This window comes from Phalangium opilio, unplaced genomic scaffold (assembly GCF_054372755.1).
Source record: "Phalangium opilio isolate 3A_F unplaced genomic scaffold, DU_Popi_V2 ptg000041l_1, whole genome shotgun sequence".
NCBI lineage: Eukaryota > Metazoa > Arthropoda > Arachnida > Opiliones > Phalangiidae > Phalangium > Phalangium opilio.
Window position 1 is genome coordinate 1,472,855 of NW_028324165.1, and position 15,764 is coordinate 1,488,618.

The 15,764-nt window shown below is 36.6% G+C and overlaps 1 protein-coding gene across 2 annotated transcripts; it reads right to left on the reverse strand.

Annotated features, from left to right (window-relative positions):
• Window positions 1–9,152: 9,152 nt before the first annotated feature.
• On the reverse strand, window positions 9,153–14,954 carry LOC149679227 (uncharacterized). 2 transcript variants are annotated; one of them, XM_089834883.1, is made up of 4 exons: window positions 14,936–14,954; window positions 14,662–14,741; window positions 13,654–14,420; window positions 9,153–10,515 (listed from the first exon to the last, which is right to left on the reverse strand). In XM_089834883.1, the coding sequence occupies exons 3-4, from the start codon at window positions 14,156–14,158 to the stop codon at window positions 9,572–9,574; spliced, it is 1,449 nt and encodes a 482-aa protein (XP_089691009.1). In that variant the 5' UTR covers window positions 14,159–14,420; window positions 14,662–14,741; window positions 14,936–14,954; the 3' UTR covers window positions 9,153–9,571. The 2 variants fall into 2 exon arrangements, with proteins under 2 accessions (XP_089691009.1, XP_089691008.1); XM_089834882.1 differs by having other exon boundaries at window positions 9,153–10,518.
• Between the last annotated feature and the right edge of the window lie 810 nt (window positions 14,955–15,764).

Sequence of the window (15,764 nt, forward strand, 5' to 3'; positions counted from 1 at the left end):
AAAGCTCTGTTTCATCTCAATATTCCAAGAACATCTTTTGATATTAACATTTCAAATTTGGTGTTTACTTTTTAATTCAGCTTTACTACATTTATATATAGCGTAAACGCAACCTTTAATTTCACTACATAATATGGATTTCAATACTTCGTCTCTCTGTAAGTGTTGAAGCGATTGAGTGAGTCGAAAGATAAATACACATCCTATATTTTAGTTGTACCATGCGTACCACAATGTTGCCAGGCGTTTATTGAAGGATGCTTGGGTACTTGGTACAGACTGTTACGTCTACCAAGTTTCCTAGCATCCAAGAATAAATAAGATTCATAGAAGCCGGTGTTAAGGGCATGTCATGGGTCAAGTCGTTAAATATATCGACGCAGTTGAATAGCTGATGGCATTATTTTATGCACTTTCTCATTGCGTTTCGAGAGGAAGTTCAACTTTGGCACGGACGACAGATGGCGCTCCTAACCTTCTACCCCCAAAAATCGTATTTGTCTGCTCGGTTTCCCCTTCCGCGTTTTTTCGTTATAAACTTATGATTTAACGAACTGAGAAGATAAAATTTCATATTTCCTAAGACAGATAAGCTTCTACTCCTTTCATCTTACTCCCAGTTAGATTTAACCTTGTTAAAACATAATCAGATGAATTTGAGTTACAATGCCGTAAAATCGTCTGCATACAGTTACCTAGGAGTGATAGAGACATTTTTACCGATGTCTAGAGATGATAAACTTAAGCGAAATTGTTTTACGTTTGAATAAAAATACCGCTTCCAGTAGTGGGTTTATAGTACTCCTTGTTTGTGTAAGATTAGTGTAGCTGTAGAGCGTAATCATGATAAACGCTTAAAAATATATATTTTCAATAAAAACACCGCTTCCACTAGTGGATTTATACTCCTTGTTTGTGTAAGATTAGTGTAGGTGTAGAGAGTAATCATTATAAACGCTTAAAAATATATTTTCAAAAATGAAGAATATAGAACATTTATTTTGTATCAAAAAATATTTTGGTGCTAAGATTGCTTTAGAAAAATCCAAACGGCTGGGTATTGGTAAAAAAGACATGTGTAAGCTATTTGTAGATGAGATAATTGTTACCTCTCCGTGTGACGTAGTCCAGGAGAGGTCTTGTAACGGCCGTGTCTGTGTGTGTGTCTGTCTGTGTGTGTGTGTGTCTGTCTGTGTGTGTGTGTGTCTGTCTGTGTGTGTGTGTGTCTGTCTGTGTGTGTGTGTGTGTGTGTGTCTGTCTGTCTGTCCGTTGTTACACCCACGTGACCGCGTTCGCAGTTTGCGTATCGGAGCAAACGTGTTCGCCATTTCCTAACTGCTTTCACAGTCACGGAAATGGCTCCTCTACTTGAGTTCTCACACCACCATCTTCTGGTCTTCGTCCATCCCACATGGACACCAGTCTGTTCTTACTGGCTTCTAACACCACCATCTTCTGGTCTTCGTCCATTCCACGTGGACACCAGTCTGTACATACTGGCTTCTAATCACCACCATCTTCTGTTCTTTGTCAATCCCACATTGACACCCGTCTGCACTTACACTGCCTTCTAACACCACCATCCACTGGTCTTCCGTCTATTCCACATAGACACCAATCTGTATCATTGGCTTCTACTCCATTATCATCGTTTGGTTTTAGGATATACGCGGCGATCAGCTAGGGTTACGAGAAACGTCTAGCCTCCCTAAGGTAGGATCGCTACCAAAGGTTTTCGCATTTGCGGTTTTTCCTTACTATTATAATGGAAACGAATCGTATATATACCCCAAAATTTGAAGAAAGCGGGAAGAGGGGTACCCTTCATTTTAAACGCCAATATTAGCAAAGTTTGAGAAGATAATAGGTATAACTTTATTTTAAACGATTTAACTATTATTAATGTTAATTATTGAAGATAAAAATAATTAAAAATAATTATATTTATTTAAATATTAAAGATAAACCTCTCGTGCAAAGAAAGAGATTATCATTGCCTCCTATATCTACCAAGGCCCGTGCATGCGATATATTTCCTTCATTGCCTCCTATATCTACCAAGGCCCGTGCATTGTGATATATTTCATTCATTGCATAAACATAAGCGAGATTGTTTTGGGAAAAAAATACTGCTTCCACTAATGGGTTTATACTCCTTGTTACTGTTGTATAGAGTAATCATGAGAAAAGCTTAAAAAATTACGAGAGGACAGACCTTTTTTATCCTCATTCAAAAATATTTTTTGGTGCTAAGATTGCTTTAAAAAATCCAAACGGTTAGGCATTGGTAAAAAAGACAAATGATATTTTTCAAATCTAATGAGTAGAGTGGGATGTAGACCGAGTGGGGAAAGGTGAAGCCCCGCCCATTGACTTGCGCGGTAACCACTGGATGTTTTACTTCCAACAGCAACACGTAGATGGCGGGAAAATCTACACTTTGGCGCGAAATTTAAAATGCTTCGTTCTACAACATTGGTGTTGATATAGATAATGTTAGTTCAAATCTTAATAAAAAGGTGAATATTTGTGTTAAAATATAGATTTTAAAATATACTTCCCACCATGTTTAAAACACAACATACATATTGTTTATTACAAAACAATAAAAGTAAATATGCTTAAGTTCATGCGTTTTGCAATATTAAATGTATAATTATGGGAGTAGTTTGTCTGTAGGATTTAAAATTATTTGTTAAATAAACATGGGTTGTAAATGCCCATTTTCGAGTTTCAGAAACACAGAAATGAATGTATATTTCCCAAATAATCCCAACGTCAGGAAATTTATCAGGGGACCGAGCAATGATGCCTTAAAAAGAAAGTACCGGCACTTCCGTCTTTGCATGGTAATGTTTTGTTCTATCAATGAGAGAAAAATAGTTTTCTTATAACCAATTCGTTTGAATGTCGCTGAACTCCTACTTAATTGACTCCTAACACATCCGCACAGCAACTCAACGAAAGATTTGGGTACTATATTCGACGCTATGTTACATTTTTGTAGGAACGTCAGCAAGACTATTAGCTTATGTCGTCGTTTCTTAGAGATTTCGTTTAAGTTTTGTCGTCAGTTGAAATCTCTGCGCCATTTCCGCATCTTATATTTAAGCCTAGCCAGGGGACCCCTGGCCTAGCTCGTTCCAGGTTGCTGTTTGGTTGGGTTGCCTGTAGCCAATTTCTCCTAAAAAAGTAGAAGCAGTACAGCGTAATTTGATAGAGTTCGGGCATAAATACTTTTTACCTAAAGCTATATATATAAATATGGACTATTATTGGCAATCCTTTATCTCCTCATAACTAATGACTGAATCATGTTACTTTTATTCACAAGTTAGTTCATAACATTCTCCAGCCTTCAACTCTATTAAATGCTCTTAATTTTTCTGTTCCTAAACATTTGCGCAGCCCAAAATACATTTTACAATAGCAGTATTACAATTAGGATACAAATGCAATTCCTTAACTAGCGTTTTTGATCTTTTTTCGAACAACGTATCTGATGTACATAAAATAATTCGACTGCAACTTATTGAATGTTACTAAATGTTAAAAGAAGAGAGAGAGAAAAAAATTACTGATTTACTACTTTCTTTTTTCCAATTTAAATTTGTACGCGTGATTATTTCATTTATGCGTTACTCTCTTGATATTTTGCATTGAAAATGTGTACCAAGTTTATAATATCGTGAGTTATTTTACAACTCTTTTTTATACACAATAAACATTCAATTATAATTTTTCTCTGAATTCCTTTGGTAGAAATAATAAAGAAACTCCCAATTGCAGATCAATTGAAGCTCCTATGATGAAAAAAAAAGAATGAACAGCGGAAATGTATAACAAAATTAGATTTAATAACATATCTTGCTTGTTTGTTATCAGGGTTGTTTTTGTGATTAATTGAGGTTAATTCCGGGATGAGGAGCGAAGTCTTTGTAAAGTACGGCACTTGAAGTTACTTGTAAATAATCACGATTATGAAATAGGATGAATGTATGTTAAACTTCTTTTGCTTCGGCTATATTAATGCAAAGTTAAGACAATAACAAAACAAGTTTAACATACATTCTGTCTGTTTCATTATCGTGATTATTAACGTTTTTGGTAGCTAAATTGATTTCAAGCACCGCACTTTACAAAACTACTCTCTTCATCCTGGAATTAACTGCAAAAATTCAGAGAAAAATGATCCTTGAAACTAAATAGCTATTAGAAAACTATTATGTCTTTCATCGAAAAAACAAGGCATGATCTTGCAAAGAAGCAAGTGCAGGTATTTTTTTAGGCATCATCGCTCGGTCAACAAATAATTTTAACCATTTTTTCCTAACGTCGGGATTAATAATATTACATGTAAATCCTTTATTGTTTAGAAATAAACAATGTGTATGTTGTGTTTAAAACATGGTGGGAAATATATTTTAAAATCTATATTTTAACACAAATATTCACCTTTTTTTATTAAGATTTGAACTAACATTATCTATAGCAAGACCAATGTTCTAAAACTAAGCATTTTAAATTTCGCGCCAAAGAGTAGATTTTCCCGACATCTACGTGTTGTTGTTGGAAGTAAAACATCCAGTGGTTACCGCGCATGTCAATGGGCTGGGCTTTACCTTTCCCCACTCGGTCTATATCCCACTCTACTAATGAGATAACGCCCACCTAGTTGAAAATTGCCCTTTTTTATCCGCGGGAGCCATTCTTAATGAGAATTTCGATGCTAGTAGGTTGTCAATTAAACTACCGGTATATTATTGTTGTTGGAAATTGGATATTAAGTCAAATTAAGTGGTTGTAAAGAGCCAGCAGGTTTTTGCCACTTCTTTTTGTGAGTATTTGATTTTTATATGTAAAATGGAGGAAGATAATGTTGAGAGTAAGGATGAAATGCGGAAGCGCAAAGCGCGGGAAAGGATGAGGGCAAAAAGGTCGACGTTTTCATTGGATACTTAAGGTTATATAATCTTCTCGACACGGAGAGGTAATATTTTGGTTTTCCCGACTTGTTTTACATGTTTTAAATGACACTAACTAAAACTTCCACTATTGTGTCTAAAAAAGTGTTGGCAATGTATATTTTTTAAATATGACGGAATTGCGGTTGATATGATAGCGCCCTATTTGCGAAAAAAACCTTTTTTTAAACAGTTGAATCACTTTTTGATAGAATTTCAAGAGAAGAAGTTAAGCGTTAAATTTGCTCGATTAATTTTGTTCGGAAAATAATATATTTAAGCGCTACGTATTACTGAAGGAGATTGATTTTGCCAATCTTTGTGAGTATTTAACTGTTTAATAATTATTTTGGTTAAGTGGGAGCCTAGCTTATGTGTGATTGGGTTGTGGCTTCCATGTTTTGGGGACATTTGCTTTTTGTGTGGCGAGGTATGATTCAGCTTTGATATGGACAAATGTTACAAATCATACTGGTAGACTAAGAATACGGTTGAGGTATAGCGAGAGAGTAGAGTTTCCACAGCAATTGAGAGATTTTGAAAAGGCTTGAACAATTGACTATTTTAAAATTGAATTCCTGCACTTGCAAAGAATTAAAAAAAAGCGAAAGATGCATATATTTAGGTTGTTTAAGGGGTAGTGATAGTCATCTCCACTCGGAGAGGTAATATTTTGGCTTTCCCAACTTGTTGACTTTATACATGAATAATAGCAGGTCAAAGTAGTAACCAAACTCTATTGTTTGTATTTTTGCTAAATCCCTGGCTTTGCTAGCGGAAGAATATTTAGTGGCCTTGGATATTACCTTTGCACACGTATTGTGAAAAGAGGCAAGTCTCACTTAATTGGCTCTAGAAGAGTTATAGTAGAATAGGATGCCATAATGCATCAGTGGCTTGACACATGCTTTATATAGTAGTCTCAGAGTATCTGTTTCTAGGTATTTTTGTAGAGGCCTAACACCCTTAGAAACAAATACTTTGTTATCAGGTTGAATTTTCGTCTAAAAAAGTAATTCAGGTAAATAATTACAGTTAATAGAGGTTTTTATAACGTTTGAAATAAGTTTTTCGACGTTCTTTACGGCCAAGGCTTAGTAAGTCTCTGTAAAGACTGTAATATAGTCTTTATAGTGTATCTCTATGGTCTTTCCTCTTTAAAGATTATTAAAAAAGTTAATTTCCAGCCAGGGCCGGAAATAAGAAAAAATTCTTATAGGACATGTGTCCAGTGACCCCTCCTTTGACTGGAAAATTTATGGGACATTGTCCACTGGAGTGTGCAAAAATAGTGTTGCATCTTCATAGTCAAGCTATAAAAACATCGGAAAATTTATTGGTCAAAATGTCCAGTGACCCCTTAGTTTTTTAAAAAAAATATGGGACATTTAGAAATTTTATTGGACAATGTCCAGTGTCCTGTGCTTATTTCCGGCCCTGTTTCCAGCTCCTTTTTGGAATTCTGTTGTCTGTAGTCTGCTTCGTTTCCTGCTAGAAACATATACTAGATTTTACCGGATTTACACTGTATTTATCGTTGGCGCTTCCAATTTGGAGTAAAAATGGCATATCTATTCAATTTGTTAACGTGTTGATACTTGAATTTTCTCGACTGACCAAAGTACAGAATTTTTCGAATAAAACGCCAGAAATATCCGGTTTGATTATTGGTTGACAAAATATATCCTATTCTGCTGGCGCCTAAGGGTGATTTGGGGTGGTTTTAATAAGGATTACTTAAGGAAATAAAGTGTAAAGTTACAGGGGGTGAAAGGGGGTGTTTTTAATTCATAACATTTGTTTTAATTGAAATAATTAAATGAATTAGGCCGGGATAATGAAGAAACATAAAAGGGGCCTAAGCTGACTAAAGTACAGAATTGTGGGCGGAGTTAAGTGCTCTTACCGCCGTCAATGAAATCTTTTATTTTTGAAGAATTAATTGATTTGAATGATAGAAAAGCTTAAATTCGTAAAATGTTAATCATTTTTAATTATAATTATATGTATTTTACTCCCCATTGGTCCCCTTGGTGAAAAATAACGTTTAGGAGGAAGTTTCCTCTACCGCCGTTTCGCCCGACTAGGATTTTAGTGATTTCCGACCTTAGGCAACCTTAGGCACATTCGTCTTTTTCTGTACTTTAGTCTTAGCCTAAGAATTGTTACGGTTTCTTTTTGTGAAATCATGGGAAAATGAGTTTTGCTGATGTTAATGAAAAATTTCCTTTCTTACAAAACCTAAATCGTCTGGAAAATAAATATATTTTTTATTATTGCGAAAAACTTAGTTCTTTATTTAGCGATGATCTTCTGAAAGCAGAACGGATTTCGGAATGTCAACAGTTTCAAGCAACTTAAATTGCTCTGAGAATCTTTCTTTCAATGATGGTAACAAACTGAAAAAGGTGAAAGGTCATTTCCTAAATTAAAGTTGATCAAGAGCGAGCTCGGAAATCGCATGTTGCAATCAAGATTAAGCAGTTTATCTCTAATGAGTATAGAATCAAACATCCTACATCGTATTGACTTGAAAAATGATTTGTTCATGATTTAATTACTTAAATAAATCATCACAAAGGGAAAGGAAAATCCAATTACCTCAGAGTTTTCTTGACAATGACAAGAAATACTCTCCTCAATATGATCAATCGAAGAAGCCATGCCTCATTACTGAAAAATACCTCGTTCATGATTTAATTACTTAATTCATTTATTACAAACAGAGAAAACAACAAAGGGGGGGGCGAGGCCCCCTTGGGGTATACTCCCTCTCGCCAAGAAGCTCCGCCAGAGGCAGTGCGAGTTGGTTAGCCTACTCGCGTGTAGTGAACTGGGACTCCTTCTGGCGAGAGGTAGGACCAAGGTTACTCATTTCGTTCCCATAAGCGAGATTCGATTTAAAAAAATTCCAGTCATAATAACTAAATCCATTCCATTGGCTTAGAGTTTTCTAAATTCCTAAGCATTAAAAGTAATCTTTCGCGCGCTAGCTGAGATATATTGCGTAATACCTAACCGTTGTCGTCATTGTCACACGAAGAGGTAAAAAGGGATGAAAAACCACTTAAATGGAAGAAAAACCTTGACTCAAAACCCGAAAGGTCGAATTTTCAAGTTTTCTTTGCTCAGGGTTGGGACACGTGGAAAAAACCGGTAAAAACCGGCAAAAACGGAAAAAACCGGCAAAAACTAAATTCATGGTTACAAAGTGGTAAACTAGCGAGTTTTAAGTGCATTTTCGTGATGTTTGTTATTGTTATGTTAGAAAAATAACAATAGTATTTTTAATTTTTAAATTTGAGGTGGTTATTACTCTATTAAATTTTTAGTATTCAAATTTGCCAGGTTTTTCGCGAATATTTAACGAATAATTAGTCAAATACTTCACATAGCAACTGGAAAAAACCTTAAAAAGTGGAAAAAACCGCGGAAAAAATGGTTTTTGCCACCGGTTTTAACCTGGTTTAAACCGCGCGGTAAAAACCGCGGAAAAATTAGTTTTTGCCACCCGGTTTTTACCAGGTAAAAACCGCGGTTTTTTCCACCCCTGGCAAAAACTTGCCAACCCTGTCTTTGCTCTCACCTTAATTGTATAAATCGTTTTAAGGTAAGTTCGTTAAAACTTACTGCGCGACGAAAATAATCACGAAAAAGGAGGATAAGAACAGTTGCGCGAACATTTGTAGGAAGTACCATCATGGTGAATTATACACTTCCCGTAATCTTACCCCTAACGATTATAAACTGGAGTTGCAGCCAATCATTTGTCAGATTGGTCCCTACGTGGATTAGTCGGAGACTAGTTGATGATGAATAGCGCAACTGCGTGAACTTTTGGTGGAAGCCTAAGCCATTTGGAGTCTAAACGTTTCTGGTTACATCTCGTACCCCTAACGATGGTAATGAAGTAGAAGCTAATCTGAAAGATTATTGTTTATACGAAATAGACGGACACCAGAAGGTGGTGGAGTTAAAAGCCAATGCGACAGACTGGGTTTATGCGGAATGGACCAGAGACTAGGCAGATGAAGGAATAGTGGCCACCTGGCCACTTAGTGTCGACTCAGCAAGAAGAATGTTAACATAGTGAAACACAATTTTCCCTGATCAGCGGAAAACGCGAATGCGGTTCGGAAATGGAGAACATGTTTACTTCCATATTTAATACAAGATTAATTTTGAAAATGGCTCTTAAAACCCTTCAGAACGGAGAAATTTAATTGTTTGTTACATAAACAATTTCGACCCATTCATTACAGAAGAGGATAAAATATGATTTTAAATTGTTTATTGTACGATTAAAAAGTTGTTTAAAGATATTTTACATTGTCGAGCAGCCTTTTAAGACTCTTTCAATGAACTAAAATTCACCTATTCATTCATGCGACTTCCACGTTTATGTACTATCAAAGGGTACTTCTGCCTGCATCTACAGTTACACTGATCACAATTCAAGGGTTTTCACCACTGTGAATGCAATGATGTATGAGCAAAGAGCTCTTCCGCGTGCATCCATAGTCACACTGACAAGGGTTTAATTAGTTTTCACCACTATGAATGCATTCATGTGATTAAATGACACTTTCCTCTCGGGAATATTCACACTAATCACACTTGGAGGGTTTTTCACCACTGTGAACGCGTTGATGTCTGATCAAACTACCCTTATGCGTGCAACCATATTCGCACTGATTACATTTGAAGGGATTTTCACGGCTATGAATGCGCTGATGTGTTATTAAATGACACTTCCGTCTGCTGGCATATTTGCACTCATCACATTTGAATGGTTTTTCACCACTGTGAACGAGTTGATGTCTGATCAAACCACCCTTTTGCGTGCATACAAATTCGCACTGATCACATTTGAAGGGTTTTTCACCGCTATGAATGCGTTGATGCGTGATTAAATGACACTTCCGCCTGCCGGCATATTCACACTCGCCACATTTGAAGAGTTTTTCAGTACCACTGTGAACGCGTTTATGTCTGATTAAATTACTCTTATCTGCGCATCCATATTCGCACTGATCACATTTGAAGTGCTGTTCACCACTGTGTATGCGTTGATGCGCGATTAAATTATACTTCCACGTGCATTCATATCCGCACTGATTACATTTGAAGGGGTTTTCACCACCGTGAATGCGTCGATGTGTGATTAAATAACACTTCCGCCTGCTGGTATATTCGCACTCATCACATTTGAAGGGTTTTTCACCGCTGTGAACGCGTTTATGTCTGATTAAATTACTCTTATCTATGCATCCATATTCGCACTGTTCACATTTGAAGAGCTGTTCACCACTGTGAACGCGTTGATGTCTGGTCAAATCATCCTTCCGCACACTTGCATAGTCACACTGATCACATTTGAAGGGTTTTTCACCACTGTGAACGCGTTGATGTCTGATCAAATCACACTTCTTCGTGCATGTATATTCGCACTGATCACATTTTAAGGGTTTTTCATCGTTATCCTTTTTAACGTGACGTTTATATTCAGCAGAATATTTGATCCGAGTTGAACGTTTCTTCTTGAATTTCCCTACTGAAAATACATAGAATAAATATAAAAACGACACATAACATTCACAATTTAGTATCAAAAATACAATAACATTCAAGCGAATTTCATAAAAATTGTAGGGATGCACCGATATATCGGCCTATCTTTATCATTTCGGTATCGGCCAATATCGGCTTAATGTAAACCGATATTTCCGGGAAAAACTTGACAAGATATAAGGTACTCAATGAACTCTAACACATCAAAGAAATTTATTCCCACAATTTAACATTTCCCTTTAAAATGCAAGGTTTTCCACAAATTCAGTTTTATCCCGTTGTTCACGAATATGAGAAAGTAATTTCCCAAAACTTTCCCATACCTCCAACAAACAATAGAAGTCGACACTACCGCTCTCTAACGCGTTTGGTGTCACTTATGTACACTTTGAACTTTTCACTTGTGGTCCATAAGTTTGCTTATAACGCTAGTTCTTGTTGAACAAAGAAAGAAGATGCATTTTTACTAAAAACCAAGCAAGGATTTAACTTAGATCACACCATTTTTTAAGGAAGCGGGTTAAGGCTAAAATATGTAGCGGTGTCACATTAAACGAAAGAGATGTGACACGTGTCTCTAATAAAACAAAGTAAAAACGTAAATGGTCCTAAATAATGTTGATTCTACTCTTGGAAACGATATTCAAGGAGAACTATTACTTTTTTATGGCCCGATAATATCGGCTACGAATTTCCGATACATCGGCTGTACCCATATCGGTGCATCCCTAAAAAATTCAGTGTTAAACAATATTAGCATTGTTAACCAAAGCCGTTTTTCAATGAGTAAACAAACATATCAACAAAAAGGAGATGAACATAAACCTAAATGGAGAACATGGAAAGGTCATATATACAACGTTTCTTTGCTCTCGCCATAATCATTGGAATAATCAACTGCTAATTGATGCTGCGTGAAGACAAGTTATCTATTTATTTCGTTCTTGCATCCTCTCAGGGTTTACACGAAATTTTCGGATTCAAATTTCCTGACCTCTTTTAGAATTTTCCCCGACGTTTTCTGAATCAATTGTCATTATTCTAATTTCTAAATCTAAGTAAACAATCTCGTTTAAATCGCATTTTTGAATATTTAACGCTCAACATTAGGGAGCTGGCTTGTTGAAATTCTAAATATTCTCAAACTATTCCCTGACCTTTTGGCACATTTTGAAATTCCCTGACTTTTCGAGGTTTCCCTGAACTGTGGCAACCCTGCATAATTTAAAAATAATGTGGATATTTCTTGGCCAGATAAAAATATGCGTAATTGGAAATAATATTTCATTTTATCGAGCAACAGGTAAACTTTTGGCAGAAATAAGTACTTGTGACGATAAGAAGACCCTGGTGGAAGAGGGCATTTTAAGGTTTTAAATACATAACACTAGTTTCATTATTCAAGAGGTTGAAAGGTCGTTAAATGCCACAGTTTAAATATGCTTTATATAAAATCTTAAAAATAACAAAAAGTTCGGCGCAACACATTTAATATCTTCCATAAAGGACTTAAATGAAACTTTGATGGCTGTGCAGCCTTCAAATCCATTCGAATAAGGGTTTTTTCCCCATTTGTAAATACATTGATGTTTGATCAAATTAAAATTCCGCGCGCTTTCAAAGAAACACTAATCACATTTGAAGGTTTCTTTTGGTCCGCGTAGTGATTCCATACTAAGTTTGATCTTGAATTAATTCAGCCTGGATTTCGCGGTGACCACCTACTCTTCATATAAAGTTTACAAAGAGGCATTAAATATGTAGGATTGTGTAGGCGCACTCTCAAAAACAAGAATGCCGATTGCACGAATAAGCAATGTCGAAGACAAGTAATGGCGTTGATCACGTTCATTTGCGCACGCCGTAATAATATATGTAGTCAAATACCTAAAAGTGCGCAACTCGAATTACTATTCTACAGGCCGGTAGGCCCTTGTAGATAGGACTTCAAGCCCGTTTGTAATTGAATTAAACTGAATTGAAATATGATTTATTGTGCATTGTTTCTAGTTAATGGCATGATGTCCCTGTTATTTCGGAAGATGATAAAAATGCATTCGGATTGTTTCCTCATTTGAAGGGTTTCGAGAACATCCGTTCATTAATTAAATTAATCTTAGATTATTAAACCATTTTGACCAAAGCTTCAAAGCTTGGTCGAGGAGGCAGTAGGGACTGCTCAGGGGCATTTTACAACTTCTTACAACTATACCGCAGACGAAATGAATTATAATTAACTAGAGGTGTGAGGGTAGTGATTTTTCAATTTCAAATCGGGTTCGGGTAATCAAAAATATTGTTCTCGGGTATCGGGGCGGGTACCCAAATTTTTGTCGGGTATTCGGGTAATTAGGCTTAGCCGAAAAATGCTTGTCGGGTGACAGTCTGGTATTAAAAGTTAAAACGTATAGTTATCGAGGGTGGGTACCCAAAATTTTCGGGTAATTAGGGTTAAATATAGAGACACATCTCAATTCTAGGTTCTTTAGTGTATGGTCTTTCTTAATTTATTTATTTTTGATGCTATCCCCAACTTTTGGTTCCGCTTTCTCCTTCTTGACCCTTAATCTTATTTCAACACAGAATACTGGCAATGGGATGATATAGGTGTGTCGCGGTGCGTGCGGTGATTCTAGTCTGCCTTAGAAGGAAACTACCACAGAACGTTTACCTTATGTGAACTAAATTTCACCTTGAAACGGCGTTTCAAGGGATTTCGTCATTCTTAAAAATTCCGCTTCTTTCTAAACTGGACAGTGGGTGTTCCCCCTTTCACCTCTGATTCCTATTCTTGATTTCTTGTACCCGCGAATAACCCGACAACCTGTTTCAGCTTGACACGGCTAAAGGGGGGGGGAGTATTTTCACTACCCGAGGAGTTTCGAATAGTTGGAAAAGTCATTTTCGGGTAATCTTAAGGTATCGGGTACCAGCACACCCCAATAATTAACCCATTAAATAAATTTTTGGATATTGCCGAAATAACAATTTACACCAAGAAGGGGGAAATAATTGCTAAGCATATTTTCCCAACCGAGAGTCGGAATAAGACGTCTTACTCTAAGTACTTTGATTATTAAAGTATAAAATATTTCCGAACAAGGCGATGCGGTATTACCTTTGGAATTCTTTGGAGCGATTTCTTCAAATGTCTCGGAGTTGGACACCAAACTATTATTTCCAACTTCAATCGCAACGTCGGGTAAATCGCTTTCCACAGAGACGGAGGTCAATTCTGATAGTTCATTTGGGATAAGTTCAAGTTTAGGGACACATAATGGCACACTCAGTGTCCTCGTATCAACATACAGAGTTTGATTTTGTCTATTATCAGTTTTCTGCGCATCTGACAAGGTGATTTTGGATTGGTTATCATCAAGATCGTTTTCCAGGGCTCGTTCTAGTGAGTCGCTTTCGATATTTGCGTCAAGAGATACAACCAAAGGTTTTTCGACTTCAACATTCGATTCAAGAACACCAAATTTCTTCGAACGAGTTGTAATAACCTCAGTGTCTCCCTCTGTCGAGACACTTTGCGTTTTACAATAAGAATCGTTAATGTTAATATTGTTCTCAAGAGGTTCTGGTGGCGAATCACTTTTCGTCGTTGTGTCAGGAGACATTTTGAATTGGTTTTCGACTTTAATTATAGATGAAGATACAAATAGAGGCAACCTGTCACTGTATTTCAGTTTAGGAACACCTAGGTTCGTAATGGCGTTCTATGACCAGCGTTTTCAGCCTTTTTCGTAGTAATTTTAGTTCCGGTGATTGTATTGCCAACCTCCTCAAAATACTGAGGCTCAGAAACAGGTGTCTCTTGAATAATATCTTCTTTACCCAGAATGCCTTGGACACTGACAGCTTCGACAATTTGCAATGAACCTTAACGACGAAAAACAGTAAAATTATTGAAATAAGAAGTGTCTTATCAAACGAGAAGTACATCAGTGTGTGTTTCAGCATTACAATAGCGTCAACTGTGGGCGTGACGTCATTGGCATGTAGTATACCTTTCAAACAATATATATTTCATAGTACTTTACACTAACCCGCAATAGCTAGTTTTAGGAGGCTGAGATGAGAAACACTCTTAACATTTGTGAAGTCATCAAAATTTACGCACCATTACCAGTTCCCTTGAGTTTAATGGCCTCCGTGTCAAGTAGACTTTGGGGAACGTCGTTGATAATCTGAGCTTGTAAACTATTCAAATAAAAATCGTAAGTTTACACTAAATAGAGGATTCTAAAAATCAATGAAGATTGCTATTTTTAGTGTAATATAAACGGTCTAGGAACGCTTTTTGCGACATCAGTTTTGCCATTATCGACTAAGCGTCCAAAATACCTTTATAGTTATGGGATTCGCCCCATTGGTTCTTATCTTTAAATACCTACCACAATCCTCTTGTGGTTGTTGCTGCATCACCATAGGAAGGGATGGTTCCTGGTCATTAATTCCCGAATCTTTTTCAAATGATTCAGATTTCAATAATTCATCGTTAGCTAATTGATCAATTCCACCTCAGATTAATAACCCCTGGATATGAAAGGCAAGCAAAACCGGGCGTTTTCAAATAGTATCGCCATGTGGCGCCCTCAGACGGCGAAACGTAGAACTTTGTCACCCCATGCAGACGACGCAGTTTGAATTGTATGGTTATTCTGGCAAGGCCTAGCAAACGTAAACGGTTTTTTTGTGTCTTCGAAGACCATTATTGCTTTCCTGTCATTTGATTTATCAAATTTATAGTTTAATCTAATTTTTACATAAATAAAAAAACCAAAAACCTACCGAATTTAGTGATCAAAACGGTCCCTCCGGACCAGGTACCGGGATGAGAAGAGAAAAAGAAACGGGAACCAAGGAACCGCGGATAAAAAGTAGCCGAGCATGGAGTAGCAAACGCGGTCACGGGCTTACTGAGTCTGTTTGGGGTAACTTTTTCCAAGTTTTGACTATAGGGGCGCTAGAGATGCCGATGCCCTATTCATGTATGCCTCCCTATTTCCTTTCATATCCAGGGGGTTATTAATCTGAGATTCCACGTTTCTCCTATTTTTAAACAATTAACAACAACTCTTAAACTAATTCATTCTTCTATCGACTATGAAAATGAAGAATGTTCCATACCATCAAATCTTTGATTCTATTTTCCAACTCTTTATTGACCCCATTAAGTCTTTCTATTTCGTTCATTTGCTTATTTATCGTTAATGATGTTTT